This window comes from Rhinolophus hipposideros (genome assembly GCF_964194185.1).
Source record: "Rhinolophus hipposideros genome assembly, chromosome: 6".
In the NCBI taxonomy this organism is placed as follows: domain Eukaryota; kingdom Metazoa; phylum Chordata; class Mammalia; order Chiroptera; family Rhinolophidae; genus Rhinolophus; species Rhinolophus hipposideros.
This window is the reverse complement of record NC_138052.1, coordinates 76665595-76687852: the sequence shown is the minus strand read 5'-3', so window position 1 is coordinate 76687852 and position 22258 is coordinate 76665595. Positions and strand designations below refer to the sequence as shown.

Sequence of the window (22258 nt, the reverse complement as noted above, 5' to 3'; positions counted from 1 at the left end):
AAGGTGGTTTTCTTCCAAGAGAAATGTTAACCCCTTAAAAGAAACCATATGGAGGGATATCTAGCAAGGAATTGCTTTTTTCATTTCCTTTTTCTTTTAGAATGGATTTTGTATTTGGTTCATAAATAGGCAAATTGTACTCTAGCCTGGAGTTTCTGGTGTAAGCTAAATCAGAGGACTCAGTAGTGAGTGATAATGTGATAAAAATGACCACTAGTAATAAATTCCATGCATTGTCGGCTGTATTTCATCGGCTACTGTAGATATTACTAGACAGACAATAAAGAGCCCACATAATTTACCTTCACACTAACAATAAGGTAAGAACTTTATTTGGTCTGTGAGTGTAATTAATCTTGATGACAACATGAGTTATAAGCAAACACCAAAGTCAAAATATAGAGGCCATTGCATTGAGATGTCAGGCATGCTATTTTCATTAACATTCTGTTTGTTTTTCAGATACTCATTAACTGTTAATTTGAGATACGTGTTTCAGATTGGATTTCCCAGTTATATGCCACATTTATGAGTGTGGTAGAGATTTTTTTGTTCAGTTATCTTGATTAGTGTAACCAGTTTATAATTCAGTACAAACTAAAGCTGCCCTGTTCTGCCTTATCCAGTTTAATTTTGGACATTTATCTAACTGGGAAATTGCTAAATATCCACTTCACCTGGTAGTCTGTAGATGTGATTACGAATTTAGATTTAAAGTTACAGAACAGAGAACAATATTACAGGTTAGAAAATGTCAGAAATGTAACCAGCAGTTTTTATGCTCCAGGAAATTAGCTAAAGGATCTCCCATGTTTTCTTGACCCATTTTTTTATTAGCACTTTAACTTTTCCAGAACAACTTCTCTTCCACCCTTAGGGATTCATTGATTAAACAAGTAGATCTTGTAGAGGCAGGATCAGTATGACTTGCTGATTTGAAGTGATTGTGGGTGAGGAAGCCAGAACAGCCAAGAATGATGTTTATCTTTCCTGCGCGGATGACATCCTTCACTGTATGGAGAATGCCAGGAAGAGGGGCAGGTTGAGAGGAAGATGAGGAGTTCGGATTTGTGCCTGTTACAAGTTAGGGAACATCCAAAAAGCAGTTGCGTAGGTTAGTCTAGAGCTCAGGGGAACAGTCTGTTACTTACCCACCACGTGGATTGTAGCTGAAACCACAGGAATGAAGATCACTCAGGCAGAGAGTTATGGGGGAAATGGAGGAATATGCCTACATTTATGATATGCGCATAGGAAGGGGAGCCTCTAGAGGGGCCTGAAAGGGGCATTTAGAGATAAAAGAGAAATACCAAAAAGATTGCATCAGGGAATTCATGAGAGCAATGGAAAGAGTGGGTGTTCCATAGGTCTGATACTGAGAGGTCAGTCAGGTGGGGAGTGAAAAGTCTCCTGGGTTTAGCAACAAGGAAATTGATGGTGACCTCTGCCTGTGCAGTTTCAGCTGGGGCAGAAGCAGGTTGCTTCTGTGGGGAGAGTGAATGGGTGGTGAGAGATGGAATCAGGAAGCACAACGAACAAATTTCTTCAAGAAACTTGGATGAAAAAGGGAGGAGGGAGAAACAGCCTAGCTGTCGAAGAACTTAGGGGGTCAAGGAAAGGTTTTACTTGTTTATTTTTTTCTTCTTGGAGAAGAGATACTCCTTTTGAATCATCCCGCATCTTCACTACCGAATCCCTTCACTCCAAGACGAGCAGAAAAGCTGATACGTAGCAAGAGCTCATGCTGCCTTGAACAGTACAGGCGGAACCCTTGAGTACATGAAAACCTTATCTCGGAGTTTCTTAAACTAATTGCTGTCACCACTCTCTCCACCAGTTTGTTGGTTTATAATGGGAGAAGATGAAAGAGAATGTGGTGGGTGACCCTTCCTCTGGTCTCATACGATGATGACTCCTATTGGCATCCTGTACCCTGCTTTGGAGTTTACGAAGTACTACATTATGTCATTTAATTTACACTCCAAAATAACTTTTGAAAGAGGTAGGACAGGTATCCTTATTTGACCTACATCGAAGTAACTGAAATGCAGGTTCCGATGCCCAGAATTTCAGGTCTGCTAGTAGTGCGTGGAAGGTTCAAAGTCAGGTCTTCTAGTTCCAGATCTTGTGATCCAGAAGTAATTGCCCTTCACTGAAAGGTTAGGTGTGATGTCTATATTTTCACTGTACTGTGGTCATATGAAACCCTGGGTGTATCTCATCTTTTAATACATTTAAGAAATACAGCTGAAGGTTGTGGGCCAACTTTATTTTGTTTGAACCCCACATGCATCGATATTTGTCTCCCCATCACCCCTACACAAAAAGTTAAGTTGGTTTTAGAAGGAGGCAATTTATTTGGACATGCCTTAATAGTTAAAATGTATTGGAATTATCTATAGTCACATCTAATTTGAAAATACTTCTTTTAATTCTTTCCACACAAACACTTATTTCCAGGTTTCTTTTCTAAAGCAAACATTTTTACAAGTGTTTCTATTTATTGGCTAAATGAAAAATGATGTCTTAGGGAAACATTAGTAAAAGGTTTGGGCAATTAGGACTATATAAACATTTGCAAAAGCACTTGTTTGGCCTAAACGAAGTCACAGTTATTATACCCTTGCAGACATTCCAAGTATTGTGTCCAAGGTCACTAAGGGAATTGAGGTTAGCTATTTAGTTAGAGAACAGCCTTTTATCCTGCTTGTTCAGGGAACTCTCATCCTCCATTCCCTTAGAGAACTTACAATGACACAGAAGTATTACAGAGGTGATTTTTTTTTTTTTTGGTAAATCAAATATAAACTATTTCCCTGGGTGTAAAGATGATATTTAGCAATTAACTTTCCAACTTGTGGGATTAATAAACAGAAAGATTTAAAAATAAATATTCGTTAAAGTTGCTGGTGTTTGACACTAAAATGCAAAGCACCACGTGTGTAAAATTTGAGCGATATTAGGTCAAAGTAATTACTTTGCTATTAATTGTCACACAGGACTGCATGTACATCTCAGAGTCTTGTTTCCACTCACTTACTGTCCATATTACCTTGGACAAGGTACTTCATTTTGTTAAATCTCAATTTCCTTTTCTGTAAAGTGGTAATAATAATAACTGCTCCCTGATAGGATTGTTGTGAGGATTCAGCAACATACTGCAGATAAAGGGCTTAACTCTTGAGTACTCAATAATTATTAGCTATGACTCTTTAATCTTGGTCTTGGCTTAGGAGTTATAAGAACTATCTTTATTTTCTTTTTAGACATTTTATTAAACACATCATTCCCCACTTAACATGTGTCTATTCAATTGAAGGAATCCTCTGAAGGACATTTTTAGAGTTGAGTATAGTAGTAGTAGTCTCCGATGCTGGGCAACTATGTAAGTCCCAATTGTCATCCTACTGTCAGCTCAAACCAGTCAAGGAAATATGGGCCAATCAGCTCAGAGTTCAACTCCAGAATGTATACATGTTGCAGACTTGTTTTGTAAAAATCCATTCCATACTAATAATAGCTCATAATAAAAGAAATTTAAACCCAGATTTGGAGACAAAAATATAATTCCTATATTGTTCTTCTTCACACTTTGTAAACTCTTCCTTTGTCCTGTATGATTGTCAGATGTTCTGGCCTTCATGCTGTCCATAGTAGAATAACAAAGACTCATCTGCTATTTTTCCTTACCTTGTCCTCATCTTTGAGGATCAAAGATAATGTTTTGTCTGCCTTTGGCAGCCTCGCTTGTTTCCTGACAGAATTGGTAAGAGGCTGCTTGCTTGGTAGCCAAGGTTGTTGTCACAGGTTAAGTCCAAAAGGGAGGGAGGGTTCCCAGATGCAGCCCATCACCATCGAGTATGTCTGCCCTTTAAAATAAGAAGTGAGTTGCCTTTTGCTTAGATCTAATCATGGGTCGGTACTCTCCAGGTGCCATTTAACAAAGACCCAGGCTCACTTTTTAGCAGTTTCAAGTGTAACAGAGAAAGAAAAAAATCAGTTAATTACCTCTCCTGTACATTCACCCTAAATGCCCATAGGAACCAGTTTTGTAAATACCTACATGCTAACCCATACACTGGCTGTTGCTTTGAAGGTTAAAGTGGTACATAGTCTCCCTTCTGTTAATCAGCTGCAGTGACCTAAGGAATTAACGTCAACAGGAAGTGAGGCTATTACTCATTTCCCATGACCTCCCAGCCACCCAGGAAAGGCCTTCTATTGACCGGGTTTTCTGTGGGTCGGAAAGGCGTGCACAGCTCGTGAAGAAGCCCTTTGCACTCTTGCCTTCCATCTAAGCACTTGTTAATTCACTTAAAGCTCACTCTTTGGAGGGACCTTTGAAGCTGTTACTGTACGCTGATAGCTTCATGCCGGAAGCAGCATCATTTCTAGGGCAGGTATGATTGGTTTTCTTCATATGTTTGTTTCCATTGTCTTTGGTTTCTTTCAACTGAAGTCATCTTTGTATACATGTTGTTATGACATTTAATTGTATTCTGTCACTTAAGACCCTTTGTTGTCCCTTGATTAGTAATGATTCCTTGTTTATGCTCCCATCGCACCTTTTCTGTACTTCTGTTAAGGCACCTTTTTACACTTAGTTTTTTGTTGTTTTCCCACTAGCTGTTAAGTTCTTTGAGGGCAGGAGCTGTTTTGTTTTCCTAGCATCTAACACAGTGTTTGGTACTGGGTTCATCCTCTTGTAAATGCTTGTTGAGTGTAAATGGCTGTGTGGTATGGAATCAGAGAGCTTCTAATAGGAATAGTAATTGTTTTTGATTTTGCAAAGAACTTTCACATACTTTATCTGCATTTGTGCTTCCCAACTCTCTAAGGTAGGTGGGGTCAGGATTTCCACTTGCAGATTAGGAGGGCCCAGAAGCCTGGGTCAGGCTGACTTGCTGGAAGTCATTCAGCTTAGAAGGCAGTGCTAGCGCATGAACCCTTCATGGTGTCAGAAACTTCTGTTCTTCCCATTGCCACACGTCTTCTCATTGAATAAACTCAAAACTGGGGAGCTCATGGGTTGGATTCAACCTATTTACTTCTTGTTTATGGTCCTTCTAACTAACACCAGGGCCCCTGAGCGATTTAAGGTGATTTAAAAGGTAGAATTTGGGTGGCACACAGGACTCAGTAATTAAACAGGGATTCCAGAAACTTTTTTTTTCTGCCTCATGGAGACTTCAACTGACAATAGATGAGTCATCTTGGTCTCTCTTTCATCATCTTTAAAATAGTCCTGCGACATTATACCCCTCTCTCTTTTGAGATTACTACATGTATTTATCAAGAAGCTTATCAAGCACTTTGTAAACCATACTCTAAACCATGCACGTGAAGATGATTATTCTCAGTAAAGCCAAGTGATTTTTGCTCAGGTTTACTGAATTTGACGGGTTATGTGAGAAAATTGGACGAAATTCAGTCCTACATTGGGTTTGGAAACACAGCCGCCATTACTCAGGCTCAAGGAGAAGATGCGAAATAGTTAGAACAGCTGTTGATCTTTAAATCGAAAGCTACTTCCCCAGCTCTTTTTGGGTGTCTTGCATATATGTGGGTCTCAGTGTACCTTTTTGGGGTGGTTATCACGTTGTTGTTGCGGTCTGTCTCATATTCAGCCCACACCAACTGGCTTAGCTTGGGTGACACCCACATGCACTCATCAATTATTACTGGTGCAGCTGGAGGCTGACTCTAGCAACATGTGGTTTTTATGATGGAGGTTTTCACCTTCTTCATCTCAGTCCTACGATGAAGATAACTTGAATGGTTCTTTGGTTTCTTTTTTAATTACTATTCCCTGCCATAAAGGTCAAGAGAAATGGAAAACATGGAGTCTGCAGTTTTCGACACTTCCATAACTGAAGTTTGTGTCTGTCTGTTTTGTTTCTAAAAGCAGGACACGTTGGCACTCTGGTGGTTTTATGGAATGGGCTTCCCAAGTTGGAGCCTTGGCTCTTCTATCCCATGGTTGACATAGGGCTATAATAACATTACTGCCTTCAGTAACAAAGCAATCTGAGATTTGAAGTGCCCTGCTTATATTTAGTTTGGTTTCTGGGAAAACATCTTGGGGCATCAAATGTCTCAACGATTTTGCAAGTGGCAAACAATAAACAAGTGCAGAGTTGTACTGAAAAATGCTTTAAATTGATTGCTTGAGGGTATTTCAAAGGAATATCTCCTCACTGGTATTAGGACAAGCTAGAGCTCTAAATCACTGGAAAATGAGATCAGCCAAGCTACTGATTTGGAGTGGTTCACAAAATAATCCCCAACTGCTGCATAGGTGCTTTTGTTTCTATAAAGGGTCTGAGTGAGGTCTTAGCTACCTGACCTTTGCCATGTTATTTTTAAACCTGGTTCAATAGCTTAGAAGCTTTCTCTACCAAGAAAAATTTTAAAAGCTCAAGTCAACATAGTGTTTTTGGAAAGCATGTCAAATTTTACTTCAACGAGCTTGTAATGAATTCAAACATACTTTTCCAGAAAACCAGAGTGGTATTTATATTTACAGGTGTCAGTGCTTTGCAAACATACTCTTTATTCAGCTGTTCATTCAACAAGTATTTACAAGTGCCCATTGTGTATGAGCCATAGTTCTAGGCCCAGTGGGGGTTATAAAAATGGGATAGAGTGGAATCACTGATCTCAAGTTGCTGTAAGTCCAGTAGGGTAGGCGTGTGACTTCAGGCAAGTTACATATCTTTGAGCCTCCATTTCCTCATCTGTAAAATGGGGATAATAGTACCCACATTATACATCATGAGATTTTGAGATATAAAGTACCAAGCAATGTTCCTGGCACAAAATAGGCTTTTGAAAAATTCTACAGTAATTATTATTGTCATCATTTCAGAAAGAACAAGCAGCATACACTGTACGTTTTGAGGTCTTTACCAAAGACATGGATGTCTCCATGTTTAAAGAGAGAGCAGACCATTTTAGGATCACAGCTCAAAGAAAGCACGTGGAAGAAGTGTCATTCAAGCTTGAAGAGTGGATAGAATTTCAGTAGGTAGAGGTAGGAAGAGGTATTCAGAAATAACTGTAAGCAAAGTCTTGGAGTTGGGAAAGCATAATTTGAGCAATACATGTAGCATTCCAGTTTGGAGGAAAAGAGTGTATATGGAAGAGAAGGGGGAAGTTGGACAGGCAAGCTAGGCCAAGATTGTAAAAGGCCTAGAATGTCAGGTTAAAGAATTGAACCTTGTGGTCAATGGAAGCTTTACTGAAGGATTTTATTTGGTACTGTCTCCCTAGTGTCCAGAACTGTATCCAGAACATAAAGAGCACTCAGCAAATATTTATTGAATGAGTAACCGAGTGTGATTTCAGACCAATTGAGCTTAACTTTGCCCTGAGATGTGCCAGGTAGAAATCTCCTACAAGTAGTTGCGAGTGTAGGACCAGAGGTCAGGCCTGAGATTGAGACTGAAGGTAGAAATTTGGGAGGCTTGAACAGAGAGGCATTATTGAAGCCACAAGTGTGGATAAAGTGACCCAAGGAGAACATGTAGCTGTAGTCAGAGAGGAGAGCTCAGGCCATGCCCCCATTTGATGAGGTGACTAGTAGGGAAAGGAGGAAGGTGGAGACTGAGAACAAGAGGGTAGGAATGAGAGGAAAGCTAAGAGTGTGGTGCCTCGGAGACGCAGGGAGGAAATGTTTGAGGAGGGTCAGGATTTGAAGAATAGGAGGTCCGGGGATAGCTATTAGACGAGAAGTTCACCTGTGCCCGGTCGTAAGGTGTAAGTGTCACAGTGTCCCACACTCTGGGGCATTTTGTTTTTCAACGCAAGTATTTACTGGTATTTGCTTTTTGAGCATACATTTAAATGGTGTGCCCAAACTGTGTATATAATCTGATTCCAATTAAACATTAGACAGAAACACACCTATTGATCTATTTCCTCTGAATTGTGAGATCATGACTGATTTTTATTTTCCATATTTGTCAGTATTTTCCAAAGTTTCTGTGAGTATCTATTACTTCTAGGACTGGAAAAAAACACCATACAAATTATTGTGCTTTAATGTTGTCCTCCTTATGTATTGCATGGCAATAGACTTCTCATTTATTAAAACTTGTATACAGTGGAACCATTTAATGTCCCCTCCAGGCCTATGAAAATGGGATTCCACCTGTGTTTCTAGCTGTCCTTCTCTGAAAGACCCCTGAACTCTTCTTATGAGGTCTACACTGGCACCATTTCCTTATCTGCTGCTGTGGCTTACCTGCCCTTCACCAACGTGCTTTCTTTGTGTCTATGATAAAGCACCACTAAAAATCATAACCTTTTGTAGCCTCATGGTCCAGAAATGTTGTTTTCTAGGGTCAGATCCTCTTGTGGTGGATTTCACATCATGTAAGTATTAGATAATTCTCAGTGAACTGCAACGTTAACCAAAGTTTTTCCCATGTGCTGACCATACTTGTCATCGCCCTTGGTTCTTGGGTTGGAAAAGGGATTGGCAGAAACAGTTGATCCTAGGTGTCCTTAGCGTTGCCTTTTTTTGCCGTCGTCCAGCTGCTTCTAAAACTACATGGCCCCAGACACCCTCTCAGCTCTCATTCAGTTCTGATTACAAGCCATTTAGTCAAGTGGGAGAAGTCAGCACTTGTACCAAACAGCTTGGGAGAACATGGCATCTCTGTGTGGGCCGGGCGGGTATTATTGTTCATATCTGTGTGGGAGGACTGCTGGATCCAACCTGGTAATTAGCCTTGCCTAATGAGTTGTAAACAGCAGATTTCCTTGTTAGAAAATAGCAATACACTGATTCTCCATCCTGTTACCTTTTGATGCGGGCATGGGATTCTTGGGGTTGAGCTTTTATTACCACACTAACAAATGGACCTTGGTTTCTCAATCTATTAAATAGGGGAAATAACCCTTTTTTACAGAAAAGGTATTCTATACAAAAAGAAGATAAAATATCTATAGGTCATTGAGTTTGGCTGAAAATAGTGTATTACAAATAGTTGGTTGCTGACTTTGCCTTTGTTGGGCCGACAAAGCTTTCCAGAGCGACCAAGGAGCACGTGGTTGTTGAATGGGTAAGGTCAAGAGGCATGCTTCATAATTATACAGCAGTTTACATTTTCAAAGGCACAGCTACCGAGTGACTGATCCATAGGTGAAGCAATTTGATGTTAGCAGTTTTGTTGGATTCTGGTAGCTGAGGAAGGCTCCCAGAGTTTGTTAAATGGTTTGCAGGAAGCCACCCAGCCGGTGTATGGCTGGCCCATGTCTAGAACACAGCTCTGATTAGCTGCTGATTTCCAGTTTTGTGCTGAGGCAAACCACGCTGCACACACGCACACTGGTTTCACCCAGTTCACTTTGTCAGAGGAATGCCCTCTTCGTATTTTGACCTGTCTAAATATGTTGTTGTTTTTTAATTAATTTCAAAAGTAAGTGAGGCGAGCTAGTAAGAGGTTTTCACTTATAGACACTAAACTTGAAAAATTCCTTGCTAACCAAAGAGTCATTTATTCTTCCTAATTTCTTCATAACCATCCAGGCAGATATCTTCTAAGTTTTCTAGGCTCAGTTCAAAGAGTACCTCTTTTTGAAGACTTTCTTAGTATCTCCCTTACCTCTGGGGACAGTTGACCCCTCCCTCCATCCCCCAGAAACTATTCCTATCCTCTATCAAGGCAGTTTTTTTGGATTCATTTTCTTAGGTTCATCATGATAGAGTGTGACCCTCTTTAGGGCGAGAGCTATGTCTAATTCATCTTTCCATCTTTAATGTTTTGATTGTGGTGTGACCTTAATAAACGATGAATGGATGGAGAGATGAGTGATTTCCAGAATGCGTTGTCAAACAGCATCAAAATGGTTCTCAAGTTGAATTGTTACTGCCCTTTAATGAGGATTAAATGAGGCAATGCACGTGAAAGTGTCCATGGGACCTCTTACTCTCTCTGCCTCAGTGTCCCCTTCTGTGAAAGGTTGGGGTTCAAAGGATGATTGCAAAGGTCCCTCCTTTGTCTGACAATCTATGGTTTTAGACTGTGTGGGGTAGAAGTTCCAGTCTGCGAATAACCAAGCAGAGAGCAGGAGTCTGCTCCTAGATCATTTGTTAAAAAAGAAAGAATCATTTTGGAGGTATTTACTCTCTCTCTACCATGATTAAAGAATTTGATACTGAATTTTAAGCACTGGGTAAGAAAAGGAATATACGTAATGTAATCTCAGATGAATAACTTAATGCTGTGCACCTTGGTGCCTCTTGTATAAAATGGGAAACATATTTTGTTACTTTTGTTCATTTGAAATTATAGGAAAGAAAGAACTGAAAGTTTTAAGATTTTATTATGCATTTCTTTTTCTTAGTCTCTGGCATACAAGATGACACTGAAAAAACATGCCAAGTTTCAGAATTACAGTAGTAAAACCCTGTTGCACAATTCAGGAGGTTCAAGTGCTCATGGAGACACAGAAACCAAAACCCCGTCTGCAGCTAGAAAAATATTATAACTAATTTGACCTCTACAAATCAATCTGTGCCTTTCTTCATGAGTGCTAACATGATAAATATTAATATCAAAATATAAAAGTAGACAAATTCACCATCACTATCACTTTCTCTGAGGTTAACCACAGAGCTCCTGTGAACTGCAAACCTCCTTGATACAGTTAAAATAAAGCGCTGTGTATACAATACTAGTTTATTTACATACACATTAAAGAATGTAGATTGGTGCTGTTGATTTAAATGTAATGGTTTATATAGACCTAGGTGCTAAAATTGATTTTAACTGACCATAAAGGTCGTGCAGTTTTAAAAAAGAAAGCACATCTGTGTACCTTTGCAGCAGTTTGCAAAGGTGTTGCTAATTGCCTGGTTTAACCTACCTGTAAGTAGTCAGTGGGAAAAAAAAAAATCCCTTGCCTAGTTGTTTAGTTTGGTTTTTGGCGAAGATACAAAGGTTTATGTGGCTGTTGAGTCCATGCAGTGTGGCTAGTGTGACTGAGGAGCTGTATTTGATTTTAATACATTGAAATGTCAGTAGCCATGTATGGCTAGGATTTACCATATTGGGCAGCATCACTGTGAGTCTGCTCCGATGTGGTCTGGCCTTGGAGATCTAGCGTTTCCCAGAGAGTCGGTTAGTGCTGGGATTCTTTCTGCCCAGCCCCAAGGTTGGGCCTGTACTCAGGCCAGTCCTCAAAGCTTTAAGGAGCCTGAAGCCTTCGCCCAGGATGGCTGGAGGAATTCGGAAGTCCAGAGTCACCGTGAGGCATTACGTAACCTAAACCTAGGAAATGCAAGCACAGGTACATTCGGGTGTAATAAAAGGACAGGTGCTCCCTCTCTACTGCGCCCTTGCAGCTTTACCCAACAAATTGTTTGTGCATTCAAGGTTTGTGACAAGACCCATGCATTTATGACTTTCAGACGGATCACGATACAGGCCCAGTCACAGAATTCCTAGTCTCTTGCTTAGTGTGTTAGGTCAACATGTCACAGAGATTTGCCAGGGCAGTCTTTTTACAGCTGCTGTCAAAGGCTTTTCTGTGTAAGTAAAACCTATGGACCTTAATTCCCCTTATCAAGAATTCCGCCTTGCTTGGTGTAAATTCTAATACAAAGTGGGTATGATGTGGAACTCCTATGTAGGCATTGTCCACCTTTGGGCATGACTAGGGGAGAAAAGCTGGGAAGATGGGAAGTAATTGGGCAGATTTGTGTATTACAGAATCCGATGAACCCTGTGCCAATGTTTTTCTGTTGATTTTCTCCCAGGAAATTAAGGATTGCTGTGGCATTGCTTTGACAAGCACTTCCTGTGGTCTTTAGAGAGATCTCACCGAAGAATAATCTCAATATCTTTGTTAATGGCCATAATCAGCTAGCAAGTGCTTTTACCGACTGGGAAAACATCCACTGCCCTGTGCTCAGCCTGCTCCAGGCAGCTCAATGAAGGCTGCTTCCAGCTGTTCCCAGAACTCTGCTGCCCAAAGCCACTTGGATGGATGAACGCTCATGAAGCCCTTTCCTGAACCGGCTTAGGAGGCTCAGGCCTCTTGGAGGCTGCACCATGGAAGCTTTGGAAGTAGATGATATCAGCCCGGCCTTGGAAGTTACTGAGGATTTCTTCAGTACTTTCGATAATAAGCTAGAGAAGTCTGTGCAGCAAGCGGAGGTGTATGGGATTCAGGAGGTCCCTGAGCTGGTGGGGCGTGAGGTACTCAGTAACCTAACAGACAATGGTGCAATCAGAAATGTTGCCTCCATGGGCAAGGGGGGCATGATTTGGGACCCCTATAAGACCAGGCTCTTAGAAACCAAAGCTCAAAATGTCTTTCCTGCCAAAGAACAGTTTATGGTCCAGAAAGGGACAGCCCCAGATAATCTTTCTTGGATGGAACAAAAGGAAGTGTCCACCTTTAATTTTTTCAATGTCTGTCAGCGTCGGAAGGACAGACCTCGTTCTGTGAATGACTTATTGGATGAGACGTCGACTTTTAAGCCAGGGCATGCTCGATCAAGGTCAGATATTACCCAAATGGACTGGAGGGTGATCCTCAAAACCATGCCTTTGCAGCAGCAGTCGCTGCCGCCGCCGCCACAGCTGCCATCTCTTCAGGGCCCTCACTTCACCAGGCCATCGCTTCTGCCATCTTCCCCTAATAAAGTAGAAGATGCTCAAGGAAATACCGGTATGTTTTTATATCTGATTGCTGTTGAACTATTGTTGATTTTCCTTGGTCTCTTTTGCATGTACCCATGAGAATCTAATTCTCCAATATCCATGTCTGGCTTAAGCACCCATTTCCAGTTACTTTCACACTTTACCTGACGTTAAATCTACGGTCTTACTATCTTCATAGGAGGTGCTGAGTGAAAAGACAACTATGGTTAATTTTTCCTTTCTAATCTGGTATGTTAGAATATTCTCATCATTAATGTGGTGGTTTTCCTTTGAACGTTGTGTGATACTGCTTATTTACATCAGTAGGTGTTCATCGGGTTACACACTGGGCACGGCCTTGTGCTATGAAGGATTTAAAGGCGTGCGAAGACACCTTCTCTGGCCTAAAGAACTGCTCATTTAGCTGAGGGCATCGGACACTCACAAAGACTCAGAAAGTCACCCAGTAGTGACTGAAGTAGATGGTCAACTGAAATGTTAATGAGGGATCCTTTGTTTTACTCTATTGTTCGGATTTTTTTTTTTAATTAATGAATGAGAGTGATTGTGAGAGGATGGAGGAAGGAGACGACCTCTGGGCCTGGCTTATCAAGAAGGGCATGTGAGAGGTCATGGAACTGGAGCTGGACCTCGAAGGACACGACGATGCAGAAAGAGTCACAGTAGAGGACAGCTGGTCAGGATTATGGTGTGAACAAAGGCGAGGAGATGGGAGGTGCAGAAGAGAGCAGGTCAGCCCTTGTGAGGAGAGCAAAGGGTCCCACGGCGGGTGTGAGAGGAAAAGGTCAGAGAGGTTCATTAGGACCCCGGGGTGTAGTCCTTGAAGTTCTTTTTTCCTCATGTTTTATGCACAAACATGTGCACATGAGCATGTCCTGACGCACTCACACACGAGCCTTCTCTTCTGTGCGACATGACACGCCATCTCTGTTTTCCTCAGCATGTTCCTATAAGATAACCCTGTATACAGGCTATCCATTTTTACTACTGATGATTTTCAATCACTCTGTTTAACTCTTAATTTTAGCTGACCTCTGCTCAGTTAACTGGAAACGATTTTGTGTACTTAACTGCTATTTTAGTGTTACTTCAGTCTGTCATTGCTTGGTATTCCGTTGGTACATTTAACATTTTAATTAACAAAATTATTTTATAGGTGTTAACTTGAGGAAAGGATATAATTTAGTATGCCTGTTAAGGACAGGTAGCATTCTTGTTTGTGAGGTGCTGCTTTATTTTCACAACCCGTTCAAATCCATCCTTTCAAAACACTTTTTCCCCCCACTCAAATTTATGGCTTGTATTCTTTGTTTTCTCTCCTAGACTTTCACCAGCCCTCTGGAACATCTATAGCCAAAGGGTGGTGACCATGGGATTAAAAAGAAAAGGACATTATAAAGCACAGGACTTGGTAACTGATTAGATCTTAGGAGACAAACAAGTGACCCATGTGCCTGGCAGAATGAGATATCTGCCACGAGCCCATGTACAGACAGGTGTGCTCATAGATTAGCAAGTAACCTCTGTTGTTTTTGGTTTCATAAGAGGTCACATAGATTTTTATCACTCACCTTCATAACCATCCTAAATCCCCGATACAACCAAAATTATGAGGATGACATATTTCCATTTTATTTTTCCTGTCTCGTTCGGATTATAAATGCAAGGACCAGATCTTCCCTTAGTTTCTCTTTGGTATATTATGGTTGTGAATATTATTTTTTAATTCTCAGTTTTAAAAAAAGTCGAATATTAAATGATGTTGAAATGTAAGATCTGAATGGCGTTTTGAAAAATAAACTGTAACAAATGGCTTTGCAGGTATTGATATAACATAACCTTTTGGTCATCCATGGGGTATGCGTCTCTGCAGGAATTAGCAAAGCTGGGCAAATGCCACGCCAAGTTTCTGATGCTTTTTCTTTCTGGCATGCCCCAGAGAGCAGGCAGGATAAATCATGTTTTTATTGCTCCCCAGGTGAAGGGCAGGGGCAAGCAGCGCGTACCCACTGGTTGTGTGTTCTTGGGCTGGGTGTGGAGAGGAGTTCTAGATACATGGCTGGTCACTCTGCTGGCTATAATTCTCACAGCATTGGTGGGGGTTGGGAGGGGGGTGGGGAAGGCCAGGTGCCAACATTCAGGTGCATTCTAGTCAAAATCAGCCAAGATCTCTGAGTTAAGTTTACTTTAAAACCTTTGAAATTAGCAATCCAAACTAAAGAAAAGCTTATTGTTTCTCCTGAAGGAATATGCCAACAGCAGAGGGAGGTGGTGTGATATCTTGGCACTAGCTGGAGATTTGAGGTCAGGCCAGACCTCTTCCTCGAGCTCCAGACTCGCATACCCCGCTGCCTGGTGAACATGTCAGTTGGAATGTCTCACAGGCACTTGAAATTCAAAGTGCCCACAAGTGACCCATCCTCCTCCCATTGCCTGCTCTGGCCGTTCTAAAAATTAGCGAGGGTTAATGAGAGGCTGGAGGCTTCTCAGAAGAAATAAAATTTAGTCAAATGGGTTTCCTTTGACGAGGTCAACTTGATTTTGTGTGTAGCCCTGTTCCTCTCTTACCCATGGGTTTATTACTAAGTAATGTTTTTCTCCAGTTGATTATTTTTTTTTCCTGGCTCCTTTTCTGAGCTCACCTTGAGTAGCTTACAGACGTACGGGGAATGGTTCTTCTCTGTCTCGTCCTCCCCTTCCTCCTCCTTTGCCCCCTGCCACCCTCCATCGCCTCTCTTTCATGACCACAAGCCTGAGGGTCTTCTTCCTTAGGCAGGACGGCTACATTTTGTGCCTCATTTGGTGATGAATAACTGGGCTTCTGAGGATAAATGCTGTTCTGCGCATAAAGCAAATCAGGTTGTGGCGTAATGAGGGCAGTAGGTAGCTGAGGTGTAAGGACAGCTGTTTTGCTCACAGTCAGGCCTGTCTGAAGAAGGCCTTCTGGTCAAACAAGGTAGTGTCTTGGTTAAAAACATTGACTAAACCTGCACTGTTAGAGTTTCCGTCCTTACTAGCTCTGTAAATAGGGCAGTTATTTTAATCTCTCTGTGCCTTTATTATTACTTGTCATAAAGTGTGGAAAAATGGTAGTCCTCACCTCAATTTTTTGTGAGTATCAAATGAGTTAAAACATCTAAAGTGCTTCTTAGAACCATGTTTGGCACATAGTAAGCACTTAATAAATGTTTAATAATATTAGTTTTATTTTATTGAGTTTGAAACTCATCAGTGAGAAGCCAGGTGACACTACCAGTCACTCCCAGTTTTCCCCGGCAGTCGCCTTCATGCAATGGCTTCCCAATAAGTATTTCTTGAATTGGCCTTCCTGCCGTGTGCCTTCTCATAGCTAGAAAGTGGTTTGTTAATGGGAAATGGACCACTCGTTCCCTCTCTCATTTGGGTTTGTGATCAACTATTGACTGTCTTTCACATCAGAGCTTGTGGTCACTGAGGAAGGGATTGTCTCTTACTCGTTGATTTTGTCCTAAATACCTAACATAGCACTCTGAACATAGTATGTGCTCAGACATGCTTTTAGTCCCACAGCTAGTAACAGTACCACCTCAATTTGAACCCAGGCCATTTTCATCCAGAGTTTATGTTCTTGACTAAGTTAGGCTGCATCCTTACTTTGGAAACCAGTAGTTCTCAGTCTCCAGAACCCTCTGCTTCAAAAGCCTTATTGGCGGTCAGTCTCCGTGGTGGTAGAGGATGGAAAGTAGTGTGGAAGAAACAGACCTGGATAATGTTCATCGAACTAAAGTTAATTCATCAAACTAAAATTAGGAAAAACACACACAAAAGCAGTTGAGCTAAAAGCAAGGATTGTTTCCTGCATTTAACATTTTTGCTATATAAAATACATGGACAATGTAGAACTGACCATATTATTTTCAGGAGACCAGCGAGTCCACAAAAAGAAGATTGTAGCTGCATTGCACATTGTTGAATGTTAGGTATGCAGAGAGCTTAAGTGAACCGGCCCCCATGGGTTTGTAACCATGGAAAGAAGGTTTGGGGTTTTGCCCCATCTTTGGCTGCCTCTTTCAGTCTTACTTAGAAGCTTAAAGGTACATTCTAGAGATTGCATTGTCTCAGGCAGAGAGAGATGCAGGACAGACTTCTTAAGATGGAATGTTGCCGGTGCGAAGTGGATGAAGGGTACTACCAGTGGGTCCTACTAGGTCACTGATGTGTGGCTTGAATCCAACCTAGTAAACTCTATCTGGGGATTAGGTAGCAATGTGCAAAGGATTCGCTCATGGATTGATAGGAAGGAATAGCTCTAAGGTCAGATGGCAACAGAGGCAGTTATTTCTAAAGAATTTCAAGATGGGTGGTGGAGACCAAAGCTTCCGGAGGGTCAGCTCCTTTCCTTACTGCCATCCCTGGGTCTGCCATGCCCTGGGCAGCTGTAGCAAGGAGTGACTGGGAATGAGCCCTGAAGGAGGGCCCTGGTCCCACTACCAGAATGGCTGATTTCTAGTCCTAGCACTAATCTTAGTTCTATACAAACATGTCCTTGACTAATCTCTCTACTTAACCCTTTACCCCTTTGCATCACTGTCATCCTGTTCTTGTTCACTGAGTAATGGTTTAGCCATATTCTCCAGGGGATTTTCCACAGGACAAAGAAGACAGGGTCCTGACGTCACAGAATTACACTCCAAATATCATCATACGAGCGTATTTAGGCGAGAACATAAAAAGTCGTATGAAACACGTGGACACTAGGTATGTTATCAATATGAAAAATAGGTTATATACACACACACAAACACACACTTATACCTGTAAGTGTGTACACATAGTAGAGGAAGGTGAGGCGGTAAGGAAAGCACACTCAGCTGCATGTCTCATCCCAGCTCAATTCCTCACCATGTAGGTTTGGAAAAAGCGCTTGTCTGTTGCCTTTGGTTATAAACCTAGTGAAGCAGGTTAAATTATCTCTCTAATCCTTCCCAACTCTCAAACTGCATCATTCTATGATGTATTTGAACTGACCCTGACTCATGGTTGTCTAGGAGCTTATTACTGTAGTCAGATCGGTACTGGAAGGTCGTAATGGAAATGTAGGTATGCTTGAAATTATTTAACACAAAAATTTCTGTGTGCCTTGTAACTCTACTTCTGGATGAACTGCTGTTGTACTTTTGTAAATCAAAAATTTTTAAAGAAGTGCTTTGCGTTAGCTGTGGGGCTCTGAAACTCAGCACACTGCCAGAATCTGGCTGGCTTTCTCTCCCTGACTGTGTTCACATTATCATCTGCTTGGCAAGGGCAGTGGTCAGCTGGGCTTTTGTTTCGGTCGGTTTCACTCTCTGGCGACCTGGTACCATTCCTATGCTTGTATTTTCTTGTTCTAAGTAGTTTAGGAGAAGGTCTCAAGCAGAGATTTTCTTTAGGGCTAGAAAAACCATGGCAGGATGGTTTCTTTATCCTGAGTTTTATGTTACTCTGTTTCGACTCCCTTTTTCCCCATCTTTCACTTGACAAAAAAAAAAAAAAAAAAGCCAAATTTGGGACTTATACGAAAATGACTGCTTTTGCAATTATGATGTTTCTTAAAAGCCTTGGAGCCAGTAGAGGTGGGAATATTCCTGCAGGCTTAGAACAAGTGAGGTCACCAGGACATGGTCTCTTGCTGAATTTATGATTCACCCTTCAGCAAGATTAGTCAGTACAAAGAAGTTGCTAAAATAGGTCACAGAAAGTTGATTTTATATGGTTGTATAGTTTCCATGGGCTAGATTATTGGCTTGTGGCAGCTATTCGGAAACCCAACATGCCTCATCGACAGCCCGCATTCTGATTCCTAACATTTCTGTATGGGAACTCTGAAAATGAAGTGTCTGACTTTTTTGTGGTTGCTCTGTTAATGTATTTTATCTCTTTTGGCTAAGAAGAACTGTAGTTACTAATTTGACACACTGCTAAAGTTACCTTCTTAAAATACAAATCTTGTCATGCTACTCTGTTCTCAAAAATGAATCATGGTTCCCCATTTTTTACAAAATCAAGTATAAATCTTATAAAGCACATAGATATCTTCCTAACCTTATCGCCCGCCCCTTTCTTCACCCATTTCTGAATTCACCCATTTCTGTGTGCCATTTCTGAATGTGCCATGTGCTTTCAAGCTCCCGGGCCTTTGCTCATGCTGTCTCTTCATCCCAGAATACCTTCCCTGCCCTTTTCACTTTTCAAAGTCCGCCGTTATCTTTCAATGACCAATTCAAATGCCACATCCTCCCTGAGACCTTTCCATATCCTTCTCAGTGAAACTTCTATTTTCTTTTCACCTTATGTTGCCACAGCACGTTTTATTTTGCTGTACATTGTAAGTGATGGCTTGTACATCCATCTCCCACTCTAGGTTGGAAGTTCTTTGACGATATGAACCCTGTTGTAGAAGACTTTGTGTTGTACCAAGTATGATCACATGCAAAGTGTTTGGTTGAATTGTATGTATTGGTGCTTGGAAAATCAGGACAGTTCAGTTTTGGTTTTGTTTTTTTGTTTTTTCTTCCACAATGGAAATTACCTCTTTCAATTTTGCATATAGCTCGAGTCAAGTTGAATGAAGTTTGTTGTTATTAATACTGTCATTCAGCTATCATTTAATGAGTTAACTTTATACCCAATATGTGCTAAGACGTGTTCATTGCTTATCTTATTTAATATTCATAATAGTTCGGTATGATAGATGGTATTGTTCTGGTTTTACAAATGAGGAAGGTGAGCCTTAGAGGAGTTGGCCTCACCCCGGGCCATACAGCTAGTATGTGATGCTGCTAGCATCCCAAGCCAGGCTGGACATTGGAGGCCACACATAACCACTCAATAATACTGTCACTCAAGCCTGAGGAAGTGTCGGACTCATTCCTTCCACCGCAAGTAAAGCACAGTGGGATCCAGATTGAAAGTCTGGAGGTTGGAGTTTCACTCTCAACTCGCACACTTTGAGATGTAACCTTGACCAAGTCACTTTGCTTCCTGGAATCTCTTTCCAAATCTGTTAAATCAGATAGAATGTTTTCAGACTAAGTAATAGCACACTCAACTAAAAGTGGCATAAGTAGTAAGGCCATTTATCATCTTGTCTTTCATCTATCTAACAGATGGCTGTGGAGCACTTCCTGAATGTTAAGCAGTGTGTGCAATAAACACCGAAAAAGTCCATATGTAGGTGGTCCCAGGGTCACTGAGCATCTAAGCACATTCCAGCTTTTTGGTTTGCCATCCTCAGAAGATGTCTCTTCTCTCCCCTCTTTGGTACAGATGGCTGCAGCAGACCCACAGATGATTTTCTTAGATATCAACAGCCAAAGTCAGTAAGGGAAGACAGGGCATATCCTCTGGGTCTCTTTCCCAGAGGCCTCCAATAGCAAGCAGCCCCTCAGCAGGCAGAACTGGGTCACACGCCCACCCCTAAAGCAATCTCGGGCAAAGGAAAATGGAATTACTGTGATTGGATGAAATAAATCATGATTCTGTCTGTGGGGCTGGGGAGAGGCCATCTTCTCTAAACATGGCACCACACCTGAACAAAACTAGGGTTCTGTTGGTAAAGAAGGGGGGGTGGTGCACTAGACAGTAGGAGAAGTAACTGACAGGCTCTGCCTCTGCTGGGACTAGGCTAAAGGCATTTCTAGTCCCTTCTGGCATTAAGTTTCTCTGATTCTGTATGTTACCTAAGACATAGGAATGAAATGCCATTGATCTTAAAATCTGCTGGTCTAAGTATTCTTTTATACTTAATTTCTATAGATTAGAGGAAAAGAGCAGAAAGCTTACCATAGCAAAAATGGTCATGGTTTGAGAGTTGATGTTTGGAATTTTCTGGGTCAAAAAGTTCTATAAAGAGAAGAGATTACCCTCATCACAGAAGGCAGAAAGCCTCTGCGTTAAAGAAGTTGGATGTGTGATCTCCTGGTCAGGTTTACACTTGAGAAGGGAAATTGACCCAGAGTGTGTTGGCTTACACTCTATCACTGCTGCTCATAGCAAAAAGCTTAGACGGGAAAGATCCCCAAGTTGATGTGTCTAGCTAATATTAGCCAGGAATATATACTGTAGGTCTGTTTCTACCCCAGACTAGACTATGGACGTTTGTGGCAGTGTCATGATTACCGTGGATCCTGTTCATTTCACTTCTCTCATGTACCTCTAATGAGAACAAAGACCAAAGGTTAAAATTTGTTTCTCTAGTTTCTGGTGTACACACAGTTGAATACTATAACATGACACAAATAGACTTGGGATACTGTGTTTTGTTAACCGGATATGTAAAGAAAAGAGAGATGATTGTGATCGATTCGCATGTCAGAGAAGTCTCCATTGAGGAAAGGACGATTCAGCTGAGCTTTCGGGCTAAGCCATGGTGGAGACAAAGACTGCGTGCGCGTGCGTGCGTGTGTGTGCGTGTGTGTGTGTGTGTGTGCATGTGCGTGTGCGTGTGTGTGTGTGTGTGTGTGTGTGTGTGTGTCTGTGGTGGACCAGAGGCTAAGCTGGAACAGGGCTGCGTTTGGAAGAGGACAGTAGCGGGCTGAGGTTATGGAGGATCTTCAAAGCCATACGGTTAGACTTAATGTGATATGTTTGGCAAGAAGCAGTTGAAAATTACTTGAAAGTCAAGATTAAAAGGGTAATTTACAAGAAGTCTGGAAGTTGGCAGGGTTGGGAGGGGGGAAGGTAGCGGGGAACTTTCTTTCCCGTAGCTTTTGTGTCCGTGTAAAGGGACATCAATTAGACTCACACTCTTGGCCTCTCTCTCTCCTTTGCACACTCCATCCCTGGGGAGGAGTGACTTATGGGCAGGTTTAGTAGAGGAACCAGGCCTTTATAACTCAGCCTCTCTCACAGGAAGCACTGATTCTGGTTGCTTCTCTATACTTGCTCCTCCATTCATTACCCTTTCCTGAGGAGTCCCCCAGGAGGGGCGCCTGTGGTGATCCGTGCTGCTTGTGGCTCAGAGGTAAGTTTGTACAAGCTAGGGTTAGGCTTTAGGAAGACTCCTAAGCTGCTTCCTCCACCTCGCTGATGTTTGGATTTCCATGTGTCTGTCTACCCTCTCTCCATCTCAGTTGGTTTGAAGTTGGGGTGAAGAACAGGGATGCTATTTATTGCGTCCCCTCAGGCTCCAAGAATGCATGCGTCGAATTGGCAGATGGAAAGAAGGGAAGGGATGGAAGCCAAGTAGGAGGCTCTGCCAGCCATCATGATGTGAGGGGATGAGGATTCAGCTTAGCGTGTCTGTGGCAAGAGAAAGCGGGACTCGTGACAAGAAAAAGAAGGGCTCTAACTGGACTATGAGCTCTCTCAACAGGATCTGGGTCTGATTCATTTGGTGTTGCCTCTAATTCTAGAGTAGTCCTTTGTATATACATTCAATAAATATTTATGGAGCCAGCCACTGAGTATGTGGGTGTGAGAGAGACCTCTAGGCCTCCCTCTGCCCCCCAAGGAGAAGGAGAAATATGCTTTGGAAAAAAATAAAGCAAAGTGGTAAGATAGAGAGGGACTGAGGGGAGCTGTTTAACTAAGGTGGGAAGGGATGACATCTTTGAGGTGAAAAA

The 22258-nt window shown here is 41.7% G+C and overlaps 1 protein-coding gene across 3 annotated transcripts in view; it reads left to right on the top strand.

Annotated features, from left to right (window-relative positions):
- Positions 1-22258, top strand: part of PLEKHM3 (pleckstrin homology domain containing M3) — a 170820-nt gene that overhangs the window by 4392 nt on the left and 144170 nt on the right. For all 3 annotated transcript variants that reach the window (XM_081051707.1, XM_081051706.1, XM_081051708.1), the window contains exon 2: positions 11768-12684. In XM_081051707.1, coding sequence (XP_080907833.1) covers positions 12063-12684 — 622 coding nt within the window. In that variant the 5' untranslated portion in view covers positions 11768-12062. The remainder of the gene's footprint in view (positions 1-11767; positions 12685-22258) is intronic.